General features: G+C 34.4%; 1 protein-coding gene across 2 annotated transcripts in view; it reads left to right on the top strand.

Moving 5' to 3' along the window:
* The window catches only part of SLK (STE20 like kinase), a 57,228-nt gene that overhangs the window by 19,692 nt on the left and 10,958 nt on the right, over positions 1-26,578 (top strand). The window contains exons 2-14 of one of the 2 annotated variants that reach the window (XM_060641576.3): positions 101-265; positions 2,444-2,492; positions 2,840-2,989; positions 8,187-8,259; positions 8,424-8,618; positions 9,380-9,461; positions 10,726-10,854; positions 11,192-12,565; positions 14,524-14,654; positions 14,863-14,986; positions 16,892-17,071; positions 19,429-19,521; positions 26,292-26,421. In XM_060641576.3, the coding sequence (XP_060497559.1) occupies positions 101-265; positions 2,444-2,492; positions 2,840-2,989; positions 8,187-8,259; positions 8,424-8,618; positions 9,380-9,461; positions 10,726-10,854; positions 11,192-12,565; positions 14,524-14,654; positions 14,863-14,986; positions 16,892-17,071; positions 19,429-19,521; positions 26,292-26,421 (2,875 nt within the window). The remainder of the gene's footprint in view (positions 1-100; positions 266-2,443; positions 2,493-2,839; positions 2,990-8,186; positions 8,260-8,423; positions 8,619-9,379; positions 9,462-10,725; positions 10,855-11,191; positions 12,566-14,523; positions 14,655-14,862; positions 14,987-16,891; positions 17,072-19,428; positions 19,522-26,291; positions 26,422-26,578) is intronic. The other variant, XM_060641577.3, reaches the window with a different exon arrangement.

The following is a 26,578-nucleotide window of genomic DNA, read 5'->3' as shown; positions in this document are numbered from 1 at the left end:
AACTACTCTAAAAAGATAAAGTTTATTTTAAAAAGAAAATAAAATTTAAAAAGTCAAGTGTACATTGTAAGTGTGACACTTGTGATGCTTTCATTTTTAGGCTCAGAATAAAGAGACCAATGTTTTAGCTGCTGCAAAGGTGATTGACACGAAATCTGAAGAAGAACTTGAAGATTACATGGTTGAGATTGATATATTAGCATCTTGTGATCATCCAAATATAGTCAAACTTCTAGATGCCTTCTATTATGAGAACAATCTTTGGGTAACTATTTTCTATTGATATTATTATAAGAGCCAAAATGAGTTAATTGTCTGAAAGAGATTTCTAAGTTGTGGTAGTCTATTTTATGTATTATCTCTTCTGTTTTATTACTTATGTTACTTGAATGGGAGTTGATCTGATGAGAGGGTCATTAACAACATAATTATCCTAGCTTCAGCAGATGTTCAGATGAATATTTCAAATGTTTATTTATTTCTGAGAGAGACAGAGAGACAGAGCACGATCAGGGGAGGGGCAGGAGAAAGGGAGACACAGAATCCTAAGCAGGCTCCAGGCTCTGAGCTATCAGCACAGAGCCTGACGTGGGGCTGGAACCCACGAACTGTGAGATCATGACCTGAGCAGAAGTTGGACGCTTAACCAGCTGAACCACCCAGGCGCCCCTCAAATGAATATTTCAAATTGTACAGTATTTCATGATAGTTTGACATTGGACCCAAACGGAGAAACTTGGTTAAGAATATTAAATTTTCTAAATTATGAAATTAAATGAGTTCTCTTGTTTGTAATTTAAATTTAGGCATTTAGGGGCACCTGGGTGGCTCAGTCGGTTAAGCGTCTGACTTCCGCTCAGGTCGCGATCTCGCAGTCCGTGAGTTCGAGCCCTGCGTCGGGCTCTGGGCTGATGGCTCAGAGCCTGGAGCCTGCTTCCGATTCTGTGTCTCCCTTTCTCTCTGCTCCTGCCCCATTCATGCTCTGTCTCTCTCTGTCTCAAAAATAAATAAGACGTTAAAAAAAAAATAAATAAATTTAGGCATTTAAATTTTTTGGAAATTTGTTTTCTTAGAAATTGTTTTAAATTTCTTATCCTAAACTTTTTGTAAATCATGTAATAAATTACAGAATACTTATTAGAAATATTAAATATTTATTTTCTATTCACCAGACTCACCTTTGAATAGTAGTAGCTAAGGCTGAATATATAAATTTTGTTCATTTTAGAAAACATTAGGCACAAGTGCATATAGAAATAAAATATTTATTATAATAGCTGGTCAACCATTTGCTCCAAACTGACACTCATTTAATCAAGATGGCTTTCTGAAATGGAGTTTCTTTTCTCCTTGAAGGAAAGTGTTATGAGAGAAATGCTAGGAGTATGTAGTAGAAGTAATATCTGATTGGAAATCAAAAGCCCTATATTTTTTGATCCTGGTGTTGCTATGTTGAATAAGTCAGTTAACCTTTGAGTGTATTTACTCATCTATAAGATGAGTAATGACCTATTTTTCAAATGATATAATGAATTTGAAAACCATCTGTAACTGGCAAACACCTGTAAAAAAATAAGAGTATTATTATACAAAGGGGAAAAAGCAGGAAGCTACACAATTTGACAAGCTAAGTAATTAAAAAAACTATCTTATAATTATCATCAGTGTGGTGTCCTCTAATATAGTTGTTCAGGGCTCTAGCAGAATGTTCCCGGAGATTCTAATGAAAATGAATTCCTAGATAATAACCAGATAAGATCTTTACTTGAGATTGTTGCAAAATAAAAAGTTGGACAACTGTGAGATATAGTCTAGTGGGAGAGATTGATATTAATTATCTATAATTAATAATTCAATGAATTATGATATATATAAAATTACAACTGTGATGGGATAAGAGAGAAACGTACATGGTGGTATATACCAGGGAGATCCGGGAAGGCCTCCCTCAGGATGTAATCATTGAACTATGATCTGAAGCTTTGTGTATGTCTGTGTGTGTGTGTGTATGTACGTGTGTCTGTGTGTATTTTAACTAAAAGAAGTCTCTTAAGTATTTTTAGGATTTATTCCTACTAGTAAAGTTAAAAAATAGATTTGATCACTTAAAACACAGTTACATTAAAAATGAGTATAATAAAATCTGTCGGTGGTAATGAGATGGATATATAATACTGTCCTGAATAAAAATTGTGTACCTAGTAATTTTAGAGAAGCAGGGACACTAAAAATGGTGATTTAAAAATGCACATATGCCTACAATGTGTTCTCTTTGTGCTTTCTCAAAATGTATATCATTAAGACTCTTAACTCTTTAAACAAAAAAAACCCTTTATGGTCAGTGTAATATTGTTTTCATAACCTAGTTATTTATCTTTTTGCTAAATTGAAGAAAAACTACTCACTGTCCTGTTAGACACGTGCTTTTTTTGTTTGCCTGCAGATCCTCATTGAATTTTGTGCAGGTGGAGCAGTGGACGCTGTGATGCTTGGTAAACATCTTTTTATTCTTTATTTTGTTTATTTTATATTTTAAGTTATTCTTAAAGGATTTAAAACATTTATACATATGTATCTTATTGAGTGAAGTTCAATAAATTAAGAAATCAGCTTAATTACATTTTATACTTTTAAATAATCGTTACAAAATTTCTAAAATGAAATGTTAAATATATGAGGAAAAGTAATCTTTGCAGATATTTAGTTCTTCTAAAATGAATTCATTGTAAAAAAAATAAATTCACTATGTGCAATCTTTGACAGTGATGGTAAAGATACATATATTGCCGGTGTGTTTTCACTAGATAACAATGCAGATTTGTTTACCCTTTCCTTACAGAACTTGAGAGACCATTAACTGAGTCCCAAATACAAGTAGTTTGTAAACAGACTCTAGAGGCTTTGAACTACTTACATGATAATAAAATCATCCACAGAGATCTGAAGGCTGGCAACATTCTTTTTACCTTAGATGGAGATATTAAGTTGGGTAAGTTTCTTCCCTTAAATAAAACATTTGAATTTGTGCTGAGACTTTGCTCTATATGTATGTGACTTAATACTGTTCAGTTATGGCTTAAATATGTAAAACATGGAGAATTACTCCATGTTAATTTTTTAAATATTTAAATATAAATAAATAGTGGATAAATAATTATTCATTAACTCCCATAGTATAGACAACTAATGTAAAGATGCTTCAAAAAGAAAGGATGGATTTCATTTTCAAAAAGACAAGCTTTAAAAAGACTGGTTGGGGTGCCTGGGTGGCTCAGTTGGTTAAGCATCCAGCTCTTGATTTGGGCTCAGGTCTTAACCTTAGCTTTCGTAGGATCTAGCCCTGCGTCAGGCTCCAGGCTGACAGTGTGGAGCCTGCTTGGGATTCTCTCTCTCTCTTTTTCTCTGCCTCTCCCCCACTCAATCTCGCTCTTTGTCTCTCTCTCAAAAAATAAATTAATTAAAAAAAAATAAAAAGACTGGTTAATTATTTTTTACCGTAAATTTTTATATGTAGACTTAATACTTATAAATGTAATACATTTAGAATATGAGCAGATATGTCAGACTGCTAACTTAGTTTTATCTTCATTTCCAAAACTCTAGTGGGTTTCTTTTCCCATGTTTAGTTTTATACTCTATTTTATAAATATGGAATCTTAGCTAAGCTAACAAAGTAGATCTGAAATGGATGCCTAAAATAAGTATTGAGGACTAGAATTTTTAATTTTGTTTTTTACACTGAGGAAATAACTTCATAAGAAGAAATAGATGTAGATTTTATTTTATTTTTTTTTTCTTTATTTTTTTTTTAATTTTTTTTTTTTACATTTTATTTGTTTTTGATAGAGAGAGACAGAGCACAAGTGGGGGAGGGGCAGAGAGTGAGGGAGACACAGAATCCGAAGCAGTCTCCAGGCTCTGAGCTGTCAGCACAGAGCCCGACATGGGGCTCGAACTCACAAACCGTGAGATCATGACCTGAGCCAAAGTCGAACGCTTAACCGACTGAGCCACCCAGGTGCCACCAGAAGAAATAGATGTAGATTTTAGATGGAAAACGGATCAATTTTGTATGTATACACATACAAATGGAAGATACAGCCCTCTTTAAGTGCCCCCAAGATAAAACTTTTTAAAATTTTTTTAATGTTTATTATTTTAAGAGGGAGAGAGACAGAGCACAGCAGGCGAGGGGCAGTGAGAGAGGGAGATACAGAGCACAAAGCAGTCTCCAGGCTCTGAGCTGTCAGTACAGAGCCCAACACAGGGCTCGAACTCACAAACCATGAGATCATGACCTGAGCCGAAGTCGGGTACTTAACCAACTGAGCCACCCAGGCACCTTGTAGATAGAAATTAAAAAATATATATATCTAGTGCTGAAGGGGCGCCTGGGTGGCTCAGTTGGTTGAGCATCTGACTCTGGATCTCAGCTCAGGTTATGATTTCATAGTTTGTGAGTTCAAGCCCCATGTCTGGCTGTGTGCTGACAGTGCAGAGCCTGCTTGGAATTCTCTCTCTCCGTTCTGTCCTCCCTCTCTTTTTACCCCTCCCTTGCTCATGCTCACTTGTTTGCTCTCTTTAAAAATAAATTAAAAAACTTAAAAAAGATAAGTAAAAATCTAGTGATGAAGTCTAAATTTGTGTAATTTGGAAGGACATGGAAAGGACAGAATATATTTAAAAGCCATCTTGATACCAGTGATCATAGTCATTTCACTTCACTTTTTTCATGACATCAAACACGTATAATTTGATATACTAAATTTTAATCTTTTTATTATGAAATAAAGATACAGAAAACCACAAGAAATTGTGTAGCTTAGTGATTCTGTAGCATTGTAGATGATAGCTTTGTAACCGCCACCTAGGTCAAGAAATAAAACTTTATCAGGTACCCCAGCAGCTCTTCCATGTGTCCCATCTGAGTCACTGTCCCTGTCTTCTCCACAGGTAACCTTTATCCTGACTTCTATAGTAATTACTTCCTTGCCTTTCTCTATGGCTCTATCACCTAGTGCTCATCTCTCAAGTTTAGACGTGCTCATATTTGAAATCTCATTTTCTTTTTAAGTCTCTTAATTTATAGGTCTCCCCTACCGGCCATCTCTTTCTTTCCTGTACATTTTATTTATGATGTGCATTCCCATGAGTGCCAAAATTGGTTCTTTGGGGGCAAAAAAGATCTTAGATATTACAATGCTTAATAACTCTGCAAAGGCCCATGCTACACAAACAGTATATCTGTGGTGTTAAAATTCCGTGGGGGATAAGAGGATTAGGAAAAAAATGTCTAAAAAGGCTCCTTAGGAGCATGATGATGAAAAAAAGGTTGAGAAACACTGATCTATGAGACCTGAGTGTTGGACCTGTAGAGTTTCCCTCAACCTGCATTTTGCTAATTGCATATTCATGATCATTTGTAGTAAGTTCCTCTGTGTATTTCCTTCAGATTTGCAGATAAATAAGGCCTCATCAGTCTCAAGTTTGATTGTTTGGCAAGACTATATATAGGTGGTTTTGTGTCCTTTCATTGGGCGGCACATATGTTTTGCTTTTATTTTATTTTATTTTATTTTATTTTATTATTATTTTATTTTATTTATTTTATTTTATTTGCAGCTCTTGATGCATAATGCCTAGATCTGTTCTTTGAGTTGAAAAATGAATTGTCACTTTGTTTTCGTTTATTTTATTTTATTTTTTTTTAATTTTTTTTTTAACGTTTATTTATTTTTGAGACAGAGAGAGACACAGCATGAACAGGGGAGGGGCAGAGAGAGAGGGAGACACAGAATCGGAAGCAAGCTCCAGGCTCTGAGCCATCAGCCCAGAGCCCGACGCGGGGCTCGAACTCGCAGACTGCGAGATCGTGACCTGAGCTGAAGTCGGATGCTTAACCGACTGAGCCACCCAGGCGCCCCTGTTCTCGTTTATTTTTTGATAATAATTTTGATAGAATTATTCACCAATTATTTCATTATTTTTATTTATCTTTATTATAAAATTAGGAATAATTATATGAAATGACACTTCCCTTCAACTGTTTGGTTATTCAGGAGTGTAGTTCATATGAACAAGACAGGAAAAATGCTTGATTCCTTCTTTTTATTTATGTAACTTGGAAGACCATGAATTGGTTCTCTCTCATCCTCAATTAGTGACCAGTATTTTTAAAAATATTAATTCATGAATTTAATTTATAGATTTCAAATCTATAATTTTTTTAATGTTTATTTATTAGAGAGAGAGCATACATGTGTGCATGTAAATTGGGAAGGGAGGGAGGGAGGGAGAGAGGGAGAAAATTCCAAGCAGGCTTCATGCTTAGCACATAGCCTGACTTGGGGCTCGATCTTGCCATCATGAGATCATTACCTGAGCTGATAATAAGAGTTGGGTGCCCCCAGATCTATAATTTTTTTTTTTTAATTTTTTTTAACGTTTATTTATTTTTGAGACAGAGAGAGACAGAGCATGAACAGGGGAGGGGCAGAGAGAGGGAGACACAGAATCAGAAGCAGGCTCCAGGCTCTGAGCCATCAGCCCAGAGCCCGACGCGGGGCTCGAACTCACAGACCGTGAGATCGTGACCTGAGCTGAAGTCGGACGCTTAACCGTCTGAGCCACCCAGGTGCCCCCAGATCTATAATTTTTATCCTTATTGAAGCTTAACATTGTACCATCTTTGGTCAATGGGAGCCTCTTCATGTTGGTATATTAATCTTTTTGATATGACTTTAGTAGCCTTTGATAGCTTCGTTATCAATATCGTGTAACAGTCTAACCTGTTAGGTTGAGATGTTTCAGGCTTGTCTTCTATATTTCTTGCCTCCAACCTGTAATTAGCCATTTCTTTAAGAAGTCCTGGTTTTTTTTAGTAGGATATGGTATTTCAAGATTATATCTGGGGTACTTGGGTGGCTCAGTCAGTTAAGCATCCGACTTTGGCTCAGGTCATGATCTCACAGCTCCTGAGTTCGAGCCCTGCATCAGGCTCTTTGCTGATAGCTCGGAGCCTGGACCCTGCTTCCAGTTCTGTCTCTCTCTCTCTCTCTCTCTATCTCTCTCTCTCTATCTCTCTCCCTCTCTCCCTCTCTCTCCCCCTTCCTCCCTCCCTCCCTCCTCTGCTCACACTCTGTTTCTCTCTCAAAAATAAACATTAAAAGAAAAAAAAGACTGCCTCTGAATGTTAGAGGTACTTAACAGTTTATGGATTGGTCATCATTCTGGGCCTTTCTAGAGGACAAAGCTAGGCTGTCATATGCGTTCCTACATATTTTCTGATCAAATTTAGGATAAGATGTGTTTTATTTTCTTTTTAACCTAACCACTTCTGTATTACATGTATATCTCCTTCTATCCTCAGAGTCCTGGTTCTTAAGGACATTGATGATAGATTTATAATATACCATAATTACTCATTTTAGTCCTGTTTTCATACGTTTAATGCTCATCACTGGTCCTTAATGTTAGTATTCTCTGTGATCATGTTGGTTGTCTGAAGTTCATTCTCTGGTAGATAACTCTGGAAGGGCTCTCCAAGTTCTTATATAATAACAGTTCCACCCATATTTATACTTTGAAGGTCGGTTTTGCTGGATAGAAAATCCTTGGCTTACATTTTGTTCCTTGAATCTGAAATATCTTACTCTTATTTTTCTGTTCTAAGTGTTGTTGGAAAGTCTGATGATAATCTGATTTTATGTCTTTTTCAAGTTATGTGCTCTTTTTGCCTAGATGCCAAAGAATTTTTTTCTTCAAGGACTAATAATTTGACCATACTTTTCTCTAAATATGCTCTTACAATATTTATGCTTTTCACACTGTAGGAAAAATGTTTATGCCTCTTAATTGTAGTATGTAGTACTAGTTGTTTTGAAGTGGGTAGACTGGTTTATTTTAAAGTTACTTTTTTTTTGATCAGTTCTGAAGTATTCATGATCTGAAGATGTATAAAGGAGGTAGTAGTTAGTATATTAATGATGGGATATTTTATTTGACAGTTATTTTGGAGGGGGTTTGTCAAAATTAGGATGGTAGAGAAGTCACTACTCTTTCTGTTTTGTTTACCCTTTAATAAGAGTGGCCTTGTTAAAGACTTGAAATGCTTTTCCCTGTGTTAAATACAGTGAGCTTTGCTAAAAAACTATCATTAATACTTTTGTATCATTGCTTATTTCAAGCGGATTTTGGAGTATCAGCTAAAAACACAAGGACAATTCAAAGAAGAGATTCCTTTATCGGCACACCATATTGGTATGTATTCATCTTTATGGATGTACTACTGTATTAGTTATGTTAGAAGCTATTGTCACTCATTAACTTATCTACATAATTGATTATACTGTCTATCTTTTATGTGGCTTGCAATCAATATTCTTAAGCTAAACATCTTAACTTTCAATTCTCTGTCTGTACAGGATGGCTCCTGAAGTAGTCATGTGTGAAACATCTAAGGACAGACCCTATGACTACAAAGCTGATGTTTGGTCCCTGGGTATCACTCTAATAGAAATGGCTGAGATAGAACCACCTCATCATGAATTAAATCCAATGCGAGTGCTGCTAAAAATAGCAAAATCTGAGCCCCCTACATTAGCACAGCCATCAAAATGGTAAAATATTCTAAACAAAACCTTATACAAAGCAAAACTTGATGTTTTATTCTTCGACCTTTTCAAGGGTAGATTTAGTTACATGGTACAAAGACTGTATGAGTAGAAAACTTGATTTTTGGTATTTTTTTTTTAAGAGTTAAGGACCATAGTTGTGCATGGGTGGCTCAGTTGGTTGAGCATCCAACTCTGGATTTCAGCTCAGGTCATGGTCTCACGATCATGGGATTGAGCCTTGCTAAGCATGGAGCCTGCTTGGAATTCTCTCTCCCTCTCCCTCTGCCCCTACCCCACTCATGTGCATGTACTCTCTCTCTCAAAATAAATAAATAATCATTTAAAAAAAAAGAGTTAAGAACCATACAAACTCTTATAACTAACTCTTCTTATAAATTTGAAATCAGTGATTTGAGTTCTACACGAAACAACTGTATGTAGTACAGTATTTACTATGAGAAAGTGAGGCATATATGTAGTTGATTTATATTTGTGGAATTTAATATAATAGAAGAGTTTGTGATTTTTGGCATATATGACTATATCACAGTGGCTAAAACTATGACTCTACTTATATTTATTTTGTATTTACAGATGATACTCTAGTATTTATCTTAATATTGTTTTGAAATCTTGGTATTCTCATTAACTACTTATGTTGAATTAATACAATTACATAAAATACAAGCATAACTTATCAGAATTTTGTTTGATTTTAATAACAAAGTAAAATAGAATGTCATTGTTAAAATTTCATTTTGAAGGTCTTCAAATTTTAAGGACTTTCTAAAGAAATGCTTGGAAAAGAATGTGGATTCCAGGTGGAATACATCTCAGCTACTGCAGGTAAGATCAGAGTAATATGACAACAGCAAACTGTGTAATTATTTTAATATCTCATTGAGAAGAGTACAATTTCAGATTCAGTATATTCTCTTTTCACTGGAGTTTCCCTATGGAAACTCAGAATACATTGTAAAATATGTTGTACGCATACAATGTGTACAACATACTTGAATACAAGTAAACATTTGCTTTATAAACATATATGCTGCCTTTACTAAAAGGCATTTAGCTTATAAGTCATTCCTTTTGTGCTTTTTTGATTCAGTTGTGTTCTTTTTATTTTGTTAGTTATTCCACTTTGTTACTTACTTGCAGTTTTTCTCTCCAGTTACTAGAAAGCAAGCCCCTTGGGCGCAGAGGTCATGAGCTAATTGATTTTTTTAATATTTCTTACAGTGAGGATAATGTTCAGTAAATATTGCTGACTTTTTTAAAAAAAAGTGTTAAAGCGATTAGATAATTTTGTTTTATAGCAGGACCTATTTGTAATATTTGAAATAGGAATTTGTTACATAATATAGGTGCACAAACAAAATGACAAATCTTGAGGCAATTACTGTTAGGTTGAGTTACTGTATAATTCCTGCATTACAGTGTATTAAGTTGATCTGTTTATCTCAGGGGAAAAAAGCAGAAGAAATTGCCTTCTTCTGTGCAACAGTACATCCCTAGAACACACTTTCTCTTATTATTTTATTACCCTCACTTTAGAAGGTCTTAGTCTGTGACAGACACTGTTAAATGCTGCTGAGTATACAAAGGTGAATAAAATTTTTTCTTACTCTTAAGAGTGTTAGAACCATGTCCAAGAAAGCAGTTATTTGCAAGACTCTAAACAAAACTCTAAGGCTTTTTGTAAACATTTTGTTAAGGATTATACAGGATTTAAACATACTGTTGTTACTTTTAAAGAACTAAAAATGTACCAGTTTGAAACTTTTAAAATTTAATTTAAATTTAATTTAATTTAAAATTTCAAACATACAGAAACGTACATGCACCTATTATCCAGATATGTGGTACCATTTTTGACCTATTTCCTTCAGATTCTTTAAAAAAGATGTATAGTTGTAGGCAGTCCCTATTCCTGCTCAATCCCCTTCTTCTTCCTTGCCCAGATGTAACATCATCTGAAGTTTTTTATATTTTTCTTACTCATGTGTTCATATTTTTACCGCATAATAATGTGTATTTTTTGTGTTTGAAATTTTATAAGCCAGCATTTCAGCTGTTAGTAAGTGTGTTCTTCTTAATGATCAAACAGCATCCTTTTGTTACGGTTGATTCCAACAAACCAATTCGAGAGCTGATTGCAGAGGCAAAGGCTGAAGTAACAGAAGAAGTTGAAGATGGCAAAGAGGAAGATGATGATGAGGAAACAGAAAATTCTTTGGTCAGTATTTAGAAGGGAAATGTCATTTACGTAATATTGAGAGTTGGGTTTTGAGGTGTGATTGCACCTGTATGTAAGGATTAATTGTAATCGATAGCAGTACAAAAGTGTTAATTTTAGGGGCGAAGATTAACAAGTTTGCTCCTTGCTCACCATTTTTGTCCTATTTATTATGTGAAGATTTGTCAGTTCTTTATTTTTATAACTTCATCAAATTTTAATTGAGATACTAAATCATGTATGTATGTTTTCAATATTTATTTATATACAAAATATAGTTTTGGTCACTATCTTGAACTTACGTTTTAACATTAAAAATGTACAAAATCTTTTTCAGCCAATACCTGCAAGTAAGCGTGCCTCTTCTGACCTTAGTATTGCCAGCTCTGAAGAAGATAAACTTTCACAAAATGCTTGTATTTTGGAATCTGTCTCTGAAAAAACAGAACGTAATACTTCTGAAGATAAATTTAACAGCAAAGTTGTTAATGAAAAACTTACCACAGATGAACCTGAAAAAGCTGCAGAGGATATTAATGAACATATTAATGATGCTCACTTAGAAGCTATGGCTGAACTTGATAATAGGACAATAGTAATCAAGGAAAATGGCAGAGAGGAGAAGAGACCCAAGCTTGAAAGTCTTCCTGATACAGAAGACCAAGAAACAATGGACATTAATTCAGTCAATGAAGGAAAAGAGAATAATATAATAACTTTAGAAACAGATATTGAACAGAGTCTGAAACCTGAGGAAGAAAGGGATCAAGAAAAGCAACAGATATTTGAAAATAAGATTATAAAATCTGAAGAAATTAAAGATACTGCTATTCAAACAATGGACTTAGTTTCTCAAGAGACTGGAGAAAAAGAGGCAGACATTCAGGCAGTTGAAAATGAAGTTGCACTTACAAAGGAAGACACCCAAGAGAAATTGGGAAAGAATGACGAAACTCCAGAAGAAGTGATCAGCCATGTAAGCGATGTCATAGGAACAAATGAGGCAGGAGATGTTGCCCAGAAGGCAGTTGAAAACAATGCTGAGGATGCTCAGAGTAATGATGGGAATGAAGTGGTTGAAGTAGACCAGAAATTAATAAGTAAGCCCACAGAGGGTCCTGAGGCTGGTGGTTCTGAGGAAGTTCCTTTTAAAGACATAGTGGAAACTAAGGAGATAGATCAGAAGTCTTTGGAAGATAAAGATGAAGAACAGTCACTCAGCAGTTTAGAGAACATAGTGAAAACCAGTGAGGAATCTGGCACAAATGAAGGTGAGGAAATTACTGAGTCCAGTAGCACTGAAGAAATAGAGGTCAGACATGCAGTAATTTATACTGACCAAGAGGCTTTAGGAAATGAAACTCCAGATGCTCATGAAACTACTGCTCAGATAGATACAGAGCAAAAAGCAATTCCATGTGAAGTGCCAATTGAAAGAGAACCTCCCGTGACTTCCTCTTCACAGCCTAGTGAACCTCAGCCTGTTCCAATACCCAGTATTAATATCAACTCTGAAGATGCAGAAAATAAAGGGGAAATAGGTGCTTTATCAAAAACTGAAACCATGTTGCTTCCAGAATCTGAGAATCAAAAGGAAAATGATACTGATTCAGGCACTGGTTCCACCGCTGATAATAGCAGCATTGACTTAAATTTATCCATCTCTAGCTTCCTAAGCAAAACTAAAGACAGCGGATCAATATCTTTACAAGTAAGTGTACGTGGGCCCTTCTTTGTCATTTTGGCAATTTGCAGTTTATGTGAAGTATGTTTTGAAAATAAAACAGCACTAAATCAGTGTAGTACTGACCCTATAAGATTTGTAAGGCCTATGAAGGCAATCAACTAAAAAGCCAAGGAGAGAGATACTGGATGTAATCATAAATTTTTTGGTAATATCTACCTGTTTTTGCCAACTTGATGTAAACGGTGTAAGTTATTTGGTGTGGTTGGATTTTTTTATTGCACATATTTAAATATATTTTAGCAAGAATCCATAATCTATGAAAAAATTGAGAAATTGAAAGAATGATCTCTTTAAGCACTTTTAGGATGTAAACAGCCCTCGATTTACCAGTGGTCCATAGGATTTTGCCATCTTGGTCATAGTCCTCACAGCTGCCATGAAAACCGATGTGGGAAAGCAAAAAAACAAAAAAATCAAAAACTAAAATGCAAAAACACTTGGAGCTTTTAGAGCCATTCTCAAATCTTAATGTGTTTAAGAGTTACCAGGGGTATGTATGATTAGGGATGTTGATTAGACTTATGGTGATCATTCAGCAATATATGCAAATATTGAATCATTATGTTCTGTACTTGAAACTAACATACTATTATATATCAAGTATACCTCAACATGAATAAATTATTTAAAAACAGAGTTTTAGAGGGAGCTATGTAGAGGTCTAGGGTGGAACCCAAGAATCAGTATTTGTAACATAAGATTCCATGGATTTCTGATACAGGTGAGTCATGTATTACTTAGAGACTCTGGGTTGACAGCAGAAAAGAGTAGAACAACTTAGGAAACTGACCTTAGGAACAGGACTCCAGGGCATAATTGCAGCAAATTACTACACATATTGCATAGATTGTCTTCAGTTTTCAGTTTATTTTGTTTCACTGACTGGAATTCCATTAATCTGAAATTTATTCACTGACTTAATAGCCTTTTAAAAAAATCCGAATACTTTTTTGAGAATTAAGGTGATATTGTGGATACTTTAGTAAGAACTGAAGAAATAGAAAGTTTAGATTTTCAGTGTGGTAGATAATATTTTGGGAGCATGCCCACTTTAGATTTTAGGGGAAGCCTGGATAGGGTATCATAGTCCAGGGCTTAGGAAGAGAAGCGTGAGGATACTAGCAGCCTGGAGAGTCGAATAATAAGAGGTTGCAGAACCATGCTTGGAAAGTGCCAGAGACAAACTAAAATCTAATGCATTTTGAATTTAGTATTTTCGCATTCCACTTTTGCTCCCTCTGCTTTTAAACCCCTTCTCCTATATCAAAACCAAGTAATTATCTGCTGTCAATACTTACATGTTTGCCAAACTGTGTTTTTTGGAGTGTCATACTTCTGTTATTTCTATGTGGATTTGAAAAGCATTTGGATGAGGAATGGAATTTGGTCTTGATAAAGAATTGTAGGCAATAGCTATCAGGCAGTAGACATTTTATCTTTCTAGTAACTCAAGAATCACACATTCATCTCTGTTCCTGAGGTGGAGGAGGGCTGTTGATAATATTGTTGCTGATAAAATGGATTTTGATTCCCAGTCCAGGCAGTGTTTAAAAATTACCTGGGGAGCCTTTTCAAAATGGAAATTCTCAGCCACCCTCAGACCTATTGATTTAGATTCTTTTAGGGATGAGCCCCAGGCATTCCTTTAAGTGTTTTGTTAGTGGTTCTAAAACTGAAAAGCCAGAGGTATCTGAGAAGTTACAAGATCAAAATAAGAAGAAAAATGATGAACATGTAAAAGTTACACTAATTAGTCATTTATATGAATTGTTCTTTATGATTTGTGCCTAATTATGATGTGGTATAAAAATTATATGTGTACAGTTCTGTGTTTTGTTCTTTTTTTTTTTTTTTAAGAAGAAAATGTTTTCTGTCTCCAGTATTTTCCATATAAAGCCTAACTAAAATAAAATCTCACTCAGGAAACAAGAAGACAAAAGAAAACATTGAAGAAGACCCGCAAATTTGTTGTTGATGGCGTAGAAGTGAGTGTAACCACGTCAAAGATAGTTACAGATAGTGATTCCAAAACTGAAGAGTTGAGGTTTCTTAGGTGAGTAGAGAACATAATTAAAATCGTTGTTGTGACTTCTTTTCAGTTTTTGCAAAGTGTAAGAATAGAAGCAAGAGTAAAGTCTTGGCTGATTATTCTTACTACTTTTCCATTTGAAAATAGTATTTTTTAAGTTTTTAAAAAAGTATTAGTTCAAAGGTGTAATTTTTTGCTGTTTTTCCCTGTTATTGATATTAAATTTTATCAGACGTCAGGAACTTCGGGAGTTAAGATTCCTTCAAAAAGAAGAGCAAAGAGCCCAACAGCAGCTCAATAGCAAACTGCAACAACAACGAGAACAAATTTTCCGGCGCTTTGAGCAAGAAATGATGGTAAAGTTTTAGATTTTGTATCCTTTTATTAACACTGAAATTTGATGCTTTAAAAAAATTCCACTAGCATGTTTTAGAACCTGTTCTTTGATTATTAGATTTTCTCTGGCTTTGTCAGTATTTCTGGCCTTTATTTCTTCAGTGTTCTAGATGCTCTTTTTTTCCTCCCTTTTGCCTGAAAGGATTTTCTATCTTAGGCTTCTTGTCACTGACTTATAGTGTGATAGGTGTCTTCCATTTTCCTTTGGTTAAAATTTGTTGTGAAAACCTGGAATCATGAAGCTGGTAGATGGTTTACAAAGTTCTTAGGTGGGCCTATTTCTGGATACTTTTTTAGTGTTATAATTTGACCTCTCAGATTTAGAATCCAAGAATTTTTTTCCAAATGTTTATTTTATTTTTGAGAGAGTGCACATGAGCAGGGGTGGGGCAGAGAGAGAGGGAGACAGAGGACCCGAAGCAGGCTCCATGCTGACAGCAGAGAGCCTGATGTGGGGCTCGAACTCATGAACCGGGAGATCATGACTTAAGCCGAAGTTGGAAGCTTAATTGGCTGAGCCACCCAAGCACCCCTAGAATCCAAGATTAATTTTTTTAAGTTTTTTTTTTTTTTTAAAGTTTATTTATTTTTGAGACAGAGAGAGCACAAGTAGGGGAGGGGCAGAGAGAGAGGGAGACACAGAATCTGAAGTAGGCTCCAGGTCCGAGCTGTTAGCACAGAGCCTGATGCGAGGGCTCGAACTCACATACTGCGAGATCTTGACCTGAGCTGAAGTCGGATGCTCACCTGACTGAGCTACCCAGGCACCCCTAGAATCCAAGATTTTAAAGGCAGTCTAGAATAGTTGTCTTCAAACCTGGCTGAGTATTAGAAATACTTGGGGCTTTTTCAAAACACACTTCTCTGGCTCCTACAGGTAAGCTTCCACATCCCTATTCACAGCTGCTAGAGAAGTTGGTGCTGATTAGTCAAGGGTAATTGTCACTGAGTCTTTTAATTATTACCTTGTGTCCAGAGTTGGAAAAGGAATCAGTAATGTGATAGAAAATTCCAGTAATTTATTTAAACATCTAGCTTAGTGTAAGTTAGAAAACTGATTATTTCAAATGTTACTATATTCATGTTTTGAAAATAGTTCTTTTGCTTTTCTTGTAAGTGGTAAGAATTATTTTCTGTGAAGTGTGGTATTGTTGATTACATTTGTTGGATTGTAACAGAAAATTCTTAGGAAAATAATGAATTTTTGTTCTCACTGAGTATTTTTATAGTATTGAGCATTCTATTTTAAAGAACCTTATGAAAACTGCATCTCTTTCCCCCAAAAATATTTTCCAAAGTGTTTTGCTTTTTATTTTTTAAAATACCTTTTACAAATATTTAACTCCACCTATATCCAAAATTATATTATACTCAAGTATTATGTAAGCAGGAATCTTTTGTTGAAAGATTTATAATTTCAAAAGATTTGTTTCAATAAAAGGATGTTTAAGAATCTTAATGAGGAAGAGTAAATCTGAATATCACAAGCAATTGTACATTATTAAAGTAGACTTTGGATAACACTTTTGATTTATCAAAAGTTTATTGGATAAATACTGAAGTTTTTCTTTAGTACTTTAGCACTTTTAACACTTTCCTTTAGTACTTTAGTACTTTAGCAACTGGATATTCTTCTGGATGGTTTAAAAATTTTGAACATTCTATAATAGAAAAAACTATTTTTTGTGTAGAAAAAAATGAAATGCTCATATTTTTGAAAAATTCCATAATGTGTTTATAGCTTTCCGCTTGCGCAGTACTACAAAGGTTGTATGTCATATCACTACATTTAAATGCTGGTTATGTACTCTTCAATACGTGAGTGATAGACAAGTTAAATGATCCTGAGCCACATTATTTTACAGAGCAAAAAGCGTCAATATGATCAAGAGATTGAGAATCTAGAAAAACAGCAGAAACAGACTATTGAACGTCTAGAACAAGAACACACAAATCGCTTGCGAGATGAAGCCAAACGCATTAAAGCAGAACAAGAGAAAGAGTTGTCCAAATTTCAGAATATGTTAAAGAACCGAAAGAAGGAGGTAAGTGTAACTACTACTTTTAATTATTAAAGGTTGTTTTTTTTTTAATGTACACTTAAGACTAAAGAATTAGGAATAATACTTGAGAGTTACATAGCACCAATTTATTCTTTTTTTGTGGTCTTCCCAACAGTCATGTAGGGTAGTAGTAAGGTCAGGTGTTAATCTCATTTTACTACCAAGAAGACTGTAATAGAAGAGCTTTTTAATGGTCCCTTCAAGTTTACAGACTATCATTAAATGTCCAGCTAAGCCTTGAACCAAGTTTTCAAATTAAGTCTAATCCATTTTCCTTCCAATCTATCATTTTCCTTTATTAGCAACAGTTAGTTAAAGCCTCTGTAGAAATTTCTTCTTTCACGAAAGCTCACCATGTTGTGTTTGTAGGTGGCAACAATAATTCATCTATTTATTTGTAATAATTAATTCATGCTTAAAATTTTTTTTCTTGGTTAGCTTGATTGCCTTTCATGAATGTTGTATTAAAACAAAAGCTCAGTACCCTGAAATTGGAAATAATATCTGTAAGTTCAACAAGTTGAGAGCTACTTTGAAGAATCACGTGTGAAAAATACCTGTGTAAAGTCATTTTATTACAATGAATTTTTAAATTTTTCCTAAAACTGTTCCATATTGTTATAGGATCTGTGCTATTACTTACTATGAAAGATTGTCATTGATTCAGAAAGAGGATTTATATATTGTAATAGTGTCTTATTTGCCCCCAAATTAAAACAAAAGAGTTTTACATGTTAGCAGAAGTGGTTTTATGATTTATTCTATACTTTTAGTGTAGGGGGAGAATTTACTTTTTCATGATATGAAAGACCCCAGGGATAATCATTATGATTAGTTCTATTAGGATTAGAATAAAAATCTCAACCAAACTAGTAAATGCATTTTCACTTTAGTTATACATCTAAAGCACCCAAGTTAATTGGCTTTAGCATTTAAATTGTGTATAAAACTGAACATCATATTGCTGAACTTGAGGATCTACTTTAAAAAGCATAGAATCGAACATTAATATAGTACATTCTATAATTTCTTTAAGTAAATAATGAAATGGTCTATAATTTTATTTGATGTGACTACCATTTCTAAAAATTAGTTCTGTTACTGTTTAATATTTCACATAGTGTTGCTCTGTTTACCATGATATATGATGTTACTGAGGCTCCATATCAGTTTTCTTGAAACTAGGGGAAGTTTTTATTGAGAGCTTATTTTTTAATATCAGGTTAAATTTTAAAAAAATTACAGATAAATATATGATTTAATCTTAAATATATAAAAGTTTGTAGTTATTTTTACGGTTTTTGAGCTTGGAGAGTTTTAGCTAGTAGACCTATTTGAGATCGCAATATGCATATTTTAAATAACTATATTATGTTTTTTTTTTCCTTATTGCTAAATTTCTTGCATTTGGGGAGTCTCTTCCTTTTAATGGTGATTTGGTTTCATGAGGGATTACTGATGGGGAATTTTAAATACACTCTCTCCAATCAAAATCAGTCTCTTTCACAGACGGTCAATAGCATGTGGTGATTTGGAATCTGATTGCTTTTGGTGCTTCTACTTGTGAACACATGATTGTTTTTCATAGTTGGATTACAGATCTATTGTTAGGTGGAATACGTATCTAGGATTTTGAAATAGTTAAAAGAAGGAGCTCCAAATTATACTTCATTTTATAATATACTTTATTTGGTATAATAAATCATAGCATACTACACTGTTACTTTATGAGTACTTTATAATATTGATTTTAAAGTTGACAAGTTTGGCTTACATTGTCAGCAAAGGAGAATGTTATTCTAATGCAACACAAAATCATCAGACATGTTTGTTTTTATCACACCGTATATAAAATGGTGTGTTGGATGAAAAAAGAAAACATAGTATCCATTTATTTCTCCTTTTGTTTTCTTTTGGTCTCATTAAATGAACTTAATTTAGACTTATTTCTTTGGTTTTATCAAGCCAGTTACGAAATTTTGTACTTTTATAAGTGGCATTGACTTTCCTTATTTTCAGCATTTCAAACAATGTCAGTAGATGTGTTCAGTGCTGCTAGTAATCCTTTACTGATTGTCTTTGGATCTTTAAGAGAGAATAATATGTAGGGGTAATTAGGCATCTGATTAACCTTTATATGGTGTGATGTCCCTTTCTGCACGGAGATTCAGCATGTTCTATCCTTTCATTCTTTTTCACCAAACTAACACCTATACTATTGCATGTTGAAAGGAACTTTGTATCAGCTTTAATCTTTGACTTGTAGCTTGTCTGCTACATAAATGCTTGCTGTGGAGAAAGTATTATTTCCCCACCTCCTGCATGCTTATACACTGTAGGTTATAAATGAAGTGGAGAAAGCACCCAAAGAGCTGAGAAAAGAGCTCATGAAACGCAGGAAAGAGGAGCTTGCACAAAGCCAGCATGCTCAGGTAACAGCAGCAGCTTAATGCTACTAAAAACAGAAAGCAGCATTATTCTCGCAGCTTAATAAACCATGGTGGAAAGGGTAAACTCCTACTGTAGTTATTATATGATGTTGAATTCTCCTAATACAAAGGTTCCCAGGGCATTCTTTATATAGAACTAAATTCACATGAGATGGTGACATTTCAGTTGCAAATATGAAATTAAGTGGAATGTTTGGAAAGCTGACTCCGGATGAAATAAACAAGGATGTTGATGTATAATTCACTGTATTCTTATTATAATCATGAGGGAAACTTACATACTTAAGTAGTAATGTCACTGTTTGATAGAAGACTTTTATGACAAAATATAGAGGTTGAGTGTGTAGGCTTTGTACACATGAAAAGAATGACTATTTAAAAGACCATTGTTGGGGCACCTGGGTGGCTCAGTTGGTTAAGCACCCAACTCTTGATTTCAGCTCAGGTCATGATCTCTCGGTTCGTGGGTTTGAGGCCCGTGTCAGACTCAACGCTCTCAGCGTGGAGCCTGCTTGGTAGTCTCTCTCTCCCTCTTTGCCTCCCCCTCCTTGGCTCATGCTTGCTCGCTCTCTCTCTCAAAATAAATAAACTTAAAAAAAAAATAAGGCCATTGTTTTTATAAAGTTGGGAGTTAAAAGAAAAACCATAAACGGTAATGTTAAATGGTAGATCAAACATTTATTTTACTATTAAACTCAACATAAGCAACTTAAAATCAGATTTTAAATACTAACTACATTGTTTTTCTTTTTGATTCAGAATCCAGCAGTTTAAAAAAATATTGCCTGTATAAACTTGATTCTAGGTTATGATAAGGATGAGCCAATTAAGATGGGTGAATTCTTTACAAAACTAGACAAGCTAGTACTTCAAACAGATTTTTTTTTAGCATTATCTCATGACTGTATGAGGTCTTTTTACTAGGAATCATTTTTCTTTTAATTAAGTTTGCATTCAATTTGGAAGCAGAGAGGTGAGCTCAGTTTGTAGTTATATATGTCAGTTAAAGGAAGAAGAGACATGGATTATATGTTAATGGTTGCTTTAAATTACCAATTTAATGTGGTTTTATGTGATGTAAAAAGTGGTTCCCAAACTTTTACAGACCCATGTGAAAACATGGAAGAAACAAAAACCACTGGGGACCGACAAATGGAATGACATTTAAAATTTTTTTATTTTTGTCCAGAAGGATATTTTAAACTACTGTTTAAAAATTTAAAGGAAAGAATATCTTAACACCATGAAAAATAAGGGAAGTATTTTGGAATTTAAAATTTAACAAAACTAGCCTATCTGAATAAATTTCATGTTTTGGGGGGGGTTTTGGTTTGAGGCAGTGAAAAATTTTGTCTTGGCCTAGTGTGGGGATTACTAAAGTGTTAAAGCAGACACAGCATTTACTGTTCCAAGTGCTGTTCTAAATGTTTCTCCTGCATGAACTCATTTAAACTCACCACATGTGAGGTAGTTACTCTTATTACCTCTATTCTACAGGGGAGGAAATGAAAGCTCCTCTGAACTACCACAGCGTACTGCCTCTCATGTTTAAACCATTATTTCTGTGCTTAATCTGAACTCTTATCAGCTTAGTCCAGTGGTTATTGGTCATGTTGTTAATAGGTGAAGAGGAAGTCCTTGCTTCACACATCTAATTGTGGATAATTTGGATTTCAAACAAGATAAGACCAATATGGTTTTTCCTTGTACAGGAATGTAGGCCTTTTAGATTCTAAAAGGTAATACATATTTCAGATGCTAGAGTTGACATTGAGAATTTAGTGTTGAAGGAGTTAAGTGATCCCATGCTTTAATAAAATTTTGTTGGTTTATTTTCATAAAATTTTGGGGGCTAGCCTGTATTTTCAACTAAAGCTGAAAGCAACAGTAAATTTCTTTCTGTAAATTTAATGAAAATTTAGTAATCTAACAAATTTAAAAGTATTTCTCTTTAGCTACTGCTTTACATGAAGGCGCTAAAATGATAACTTGGTACCGCATCTATTTTAAACATTTTGAGAATTTGTGAATAATAGTTATATAGTCATGGAGCCAGAAGTATTTGATTGTCTAGTCCAGTGGTTTTTAAACTGTTCTCCCAAGAGCTGTGGAGTCTGGAAGAAGCACCTCAGGGATCCTTCAAAAAGAGAGGACTGGGGGTTCTGGGTCCCTGCTTAGACTTTAAAGCAGCACTGCTTTTCATCTGTTTCGTACATTTTGTGGTAAATTTTTTGAAAGAGGGTTTGACTGGTTTAAAAAACAACAGCATAAACTAGAGTTTGGAATCCACTGATCTCATTCAAAACCTTTTTACAGATGAGAAAGAGGCCTCTCTGTTAGGTAACTTGTTCGAGACCTCCTGAAACTCAACATTTGTGTAATTATTCTTTCCATTTACAAAAAGTCATCAGCTGTATTCTCACCTGGGAGGTGCACTGTACTCTGACCCGCAGGGTGTTGCTCAGGCCATGATCCGGTCTTTTCAGTTGTCCTCTTGTGCAGTCTCCAGTGCCCAGCTGCAGGATGTAAGTCCCACGCATCTGTGGGAGGATGCCTTCTCCCGTTTTATCTGCCTTTTCTTCAGCTCACATGTGCCTTTTCATTGTTCGCTTTATTTGTTAAAGCCTAGAAGATTGATAGATGATAATGTCAGTAATGACAGTAGTAATCTGAAATGAACTTGATAGTATAGTATTCTTCAAAGCGTTTTCACATTTGATTCTTACTGCCTCCACCCTAATACAGGGATGGAGTGTATCCATTTTATAGATAAGGAAATCGCAGCACAGAAGACTAAGCGGTCCACTTGAAGTCACAAACCATATTAATGGTAGAACTGGGATTAGAACACTCCAAACAGTGTTCTTTTTTTCTACCTCACCACAAATTTTGAGATTTTTCATTTCCAAGAAGTAGCTTCCCAGGAGTATTTTATAAACTTTGCACATGTGAGAAATTGAATGCTGTGATTAGATTTTTATCTTTGTGTGAAGTGACATTTTGATTTTATATATGTTATATATATGTTTTAATTATGGATATGGTCAGAAAAGGCATATTAAATGTGATTATAGTTCCATTTAACTTTAGTTTTCACTATTCAAATTGTATAAGGAATAGTGAGTTGTTCTTCCCCTTGCTGTAGTTTTAAATTAAGTCTGGAATTCCAGGCTGTATTCTTTCTCACAGTTTCTGTGGGGAAGTGACTAGCTGACTTAATGCTATAATTTTTGTTTTTGATGTTTGATATACACAATTGGAGTAGATAGAATACAGCTTGATTTCACCCATTCCTTTCCCCTCTCCTGAAATTAGACTTATTTTTTTTATTATTATTGGCAGCTGTTGGGCTCTGTAGTTTTCTAAAGAGTAAGCAAAACAATTTTTTTTTTAATGAGAGGGAGAAATTATGAATTAAAATCACTTTTCTGATCATTACCATTTTTATCCTTTGAACTAGAAATAAATTCTGTACAAATAGCCCAATATAACATAACCCTTTCTTATAGTTTTCTAGAATCCGAAGTTGTGTTTTTAATATTTATAGTTGTCTGATTAATATGACAAAATTCCTTATCAGCATTTAAACTTACACTTTTAAAGGGTACATTTTATAGTTTCTGTGTTGATTTAAATTATTTGTTACTTTTATTGATCAAATCCATCTTTTTTTTTTGGGTAAATTTGTTCAGTCTTTTTGGAATGTAAGATCACTTTTCTTTTGGATCTTAAGAATAATTTCCAATTACAAATTCCAATGTGAATGTGTTATACTTGGCTTTTGTAGTTAGGAAATTTAAAGAAAGCTCACTAATACAAAATTTTATTTCTTTTGAAGTAACAAAATATACGAATTAGTATGTGAGGGACCTGGACCTTTCAGGTAATTTTTACCTTTAATATAGAAGATTATTTGAGGTGCCTGGCTTGCTCAGTTGGGAGAGCATATGACTCTTGATGTTGCGGTTGTGAGTTCCAGCCCCATTTTGGGGTAGGGATAAATAAATAAATAAAAATAAATATAGAGATTAAAATAAATGAAGGAAGGAAGAAAAGAAGAAAATTGTTTGCATAGTATTCTTGACTATGTAATTATCCAGACTTTGCTTAATTATTTAAGTCCTTGGCTCTGTAAGACAACTGGTGTCTTTGCTAATTCTCATTGTTGAAGGCACTTGCATACATAGCCTACCTTGACTCTTACCTGTCAATTCTTATTTTACTTTCTGGAGCAGCACAATGGTAGTTCTGCCTCCTTCTGTATAGCAGTCTTAGCTCTTATTTTCCCCTGATGGATTAGCTGCTTCAGGACAGGCTTCTGTAATTCTTTCCATTATTCATTGTGTGGCATGGTTTCTAGACCCTGTATTCACAGCTTCCTGTTTTCTGTGGTTTACTTTTGAACTTCTGAAAATGTGATACTAAGGGAAGAGACCCACTATTCTTTATGTGGGCATACAGAACCAATTTGGGATCACTAGAATGGAAGGCCCTTAAAGGCAGTACTGTCTTTTCTTAATTTTAGTAGCCCCTTTAGTGGTACAGTGCCTAGCATTAGTAAGTACTTAATAAAGATTTTCTTTGAACTGGACTGTCATCTTGCTTATCTAGACAAATATAGTAATATGACCAAGAATTGAACTCACAAGAAATTCCATTTACTTTTTTAGTGGCACTGGCATGTATTTACTCTTCTTAATTTTCACATAAATATTTATTCACCCTCATCTTGTACTTTTGCATTTATTTGAGTCTAAATGTAGTATTTATATTTATGGTAGTTAATTTGGACCCATTGTTTCTGTCTACAGAGATATTTTTTAAAAGTCCTTTATACAAGTTAATGGTACAGATGTGAAAACCTTTTGCTATATCTGCAGGTTATATTAAGTTATAGATTATATATTAAGTATTGTACAAGTTTGTACATAGAAATTTTACTATGAAATTAGAGAAACAATTTAGTTTTTATTATGTGATATTTACTGTAGGAAAATGACCAGCTTGAACAACTTTCTTTGTTATAATTGCCTAAAAAATAGGCATGGAGATTTCGTATCTCTTTAAATAAAACTCAAAAGGCCTTATTCTAGATAGTTGAAATTAAATATTCATTGTGGCTTTTTTTTTCTGTGATAAAAACTTGGCTGTGGTGAAGCTCACAATTGTATTTTACAGAGGCAATTCATTAGTCTTTCTGCTAGTGTGTAATTGTATTTATGCTGAAGTACAAATTATGACAGATGAGACAGCAGTATCTATAACTCCGGATTACTTTAACAGGGCGTCATGAATGGTAAGACCTAATTCTCACCTCCAGACACATAGTAAGGCATGCACCTTAAGGAACACGGCTACACTCACTCTCAGTGCATTGAAGACCAGGCTGGTAGTGATCCAGATCCTGTCAGACTCTGTCAAAGGCACAAAGAGTAGATCCAAAATGGACCTTGAGGTTTTATCTTCTCTTGGATTTGCAAGAGGAGGGATTATAGGTGGAGTGCCACTTCAATCTTAAATTTCTAAATCCACACTCAAATTGATCAGAATATCCCTTGGGCTAATCATATATAGACTGCTGTAACTGCCAAAAGAGGGACGGAGAGCTGAACATTTACTGGCAAAATTTACATTTCTTCAATTTGGATATTGTTCCTTTTCTTCTGTGAATGTGCAATCTAGCATAAAGACCATAAGTCACTTTAATATTTCCTTTTCTTACACAGTTGTCGAAGGATTTTTTTTTTTTTTAAAGCATAAATTTTTGCATTTGGGCAAATAGTATGTACTCAGTAAATATTTGTTGAATGAATGAGTGAATCCCAAACATGTTGGCAGAAGTTTTGACTATCAGGAGTGTGTGTGTGTGTGTGTGTGTGTGTGTGTGTGTGTGTGTGTGTGTGTGTATGTGTGTATTTATTTATTTATTTATTAAATGCGGGGCGCCTGGGTGGCGCAGTCGGTTAAGCGTCCGACTTCAGCCAGGTCACGATCTCGCGGTCCGTGAGTTCGAGCCCCGCGTCGGGCTCTGGGCTGATGGCTCGGAGCCTGGAGCCTGTTTCAGATTCTGTGTCTCCCTCTCTCTCTGCCCCTCCCCCGTTCATGCTCTGTCTCTCTCTGTCCCAAAAATAAAAATAAAAAAAAAATAAAAAAAATAAATGTAACTCACTTTATGAGTCCTAGATCACATTTCTCTAGCAATGCACTATTTCTCATTAAGTCCATAAACTGTTGTTCTTTTAGGCACATGCTAGAGATACAGAAACTATTTCTCTGTTAGTGTTGCCATGGTATTACTTCCTAAGTCTTTATTTCTTGGAAAAATAGAGATATTAAATATTCTGATATGTGTTTTACTTATTTGCTCTTTATTCTCTTTTTCATAAAAGGCGTTTTGTTTTTTCTTGTTTTATCCACACCATAGTGTAATGAATGATCAGTTTTAGAAGCTCTAAATTTATTATTTTCCTAAAGATGTTCATATCATAGGACATTCTGAGTGGTTGACTTCTTTCATGTGTATTATTTTTAATACTGAGTTTAGAGTATTATGTATTCTAGTACTTTTTTCTGGGCTTGAATTGAGTGACTAATACATTTATATATTGCTATATAATTGGTGATTTTTAAATCCAGTTAACTTTAGAAACTTGGTTTAGAAATCTTGATAGCTACTAATGTATATGGTCATATAGATAAATGGATGTTTCACTCAGTAGATGCTTATTAACTCATGGTTAACTATCTAATAGGAACAGGAATTTGTTCAGAAGCAACAACAAGAATTAGATGGCTCTCTGAAAAAGATCATCCAACAGCAGAAGGCAGAACTGGCCAATATTGAAAGAGAGTGCCTGAATAACAAACAGCAGCTCATGAGAGGTATGTGAAATTACACAGCATATGTGTATATATAAAATGGTATCTGAAGACCATTGCTAAGATACATGTATATATCTAGTATCCATAATATCGAATAATTGGAAATTATGTGAATGCTTTCCTTTGCTAAAGTGGTAGAAAGATGAAGTTAATAAGA

Source organism: Panthera onca, chromosome D2 (genome assembly GCF_046562875.1).
Source record: "Panthera onca isolate mPanOnc1 chromosome D2, mPanOnc1 haplotype 2, whole genome shotgun sequence".
NCBI lineage: Eukaryota > Metazoa > Chordata > Mammalia > Carnivora > Felidae > Panthera > Panthera onca.
Note: the sequence above shows the minus strand (reverse complement) of the source record. Positions and strands in the feature narration are given on the sequence as shown.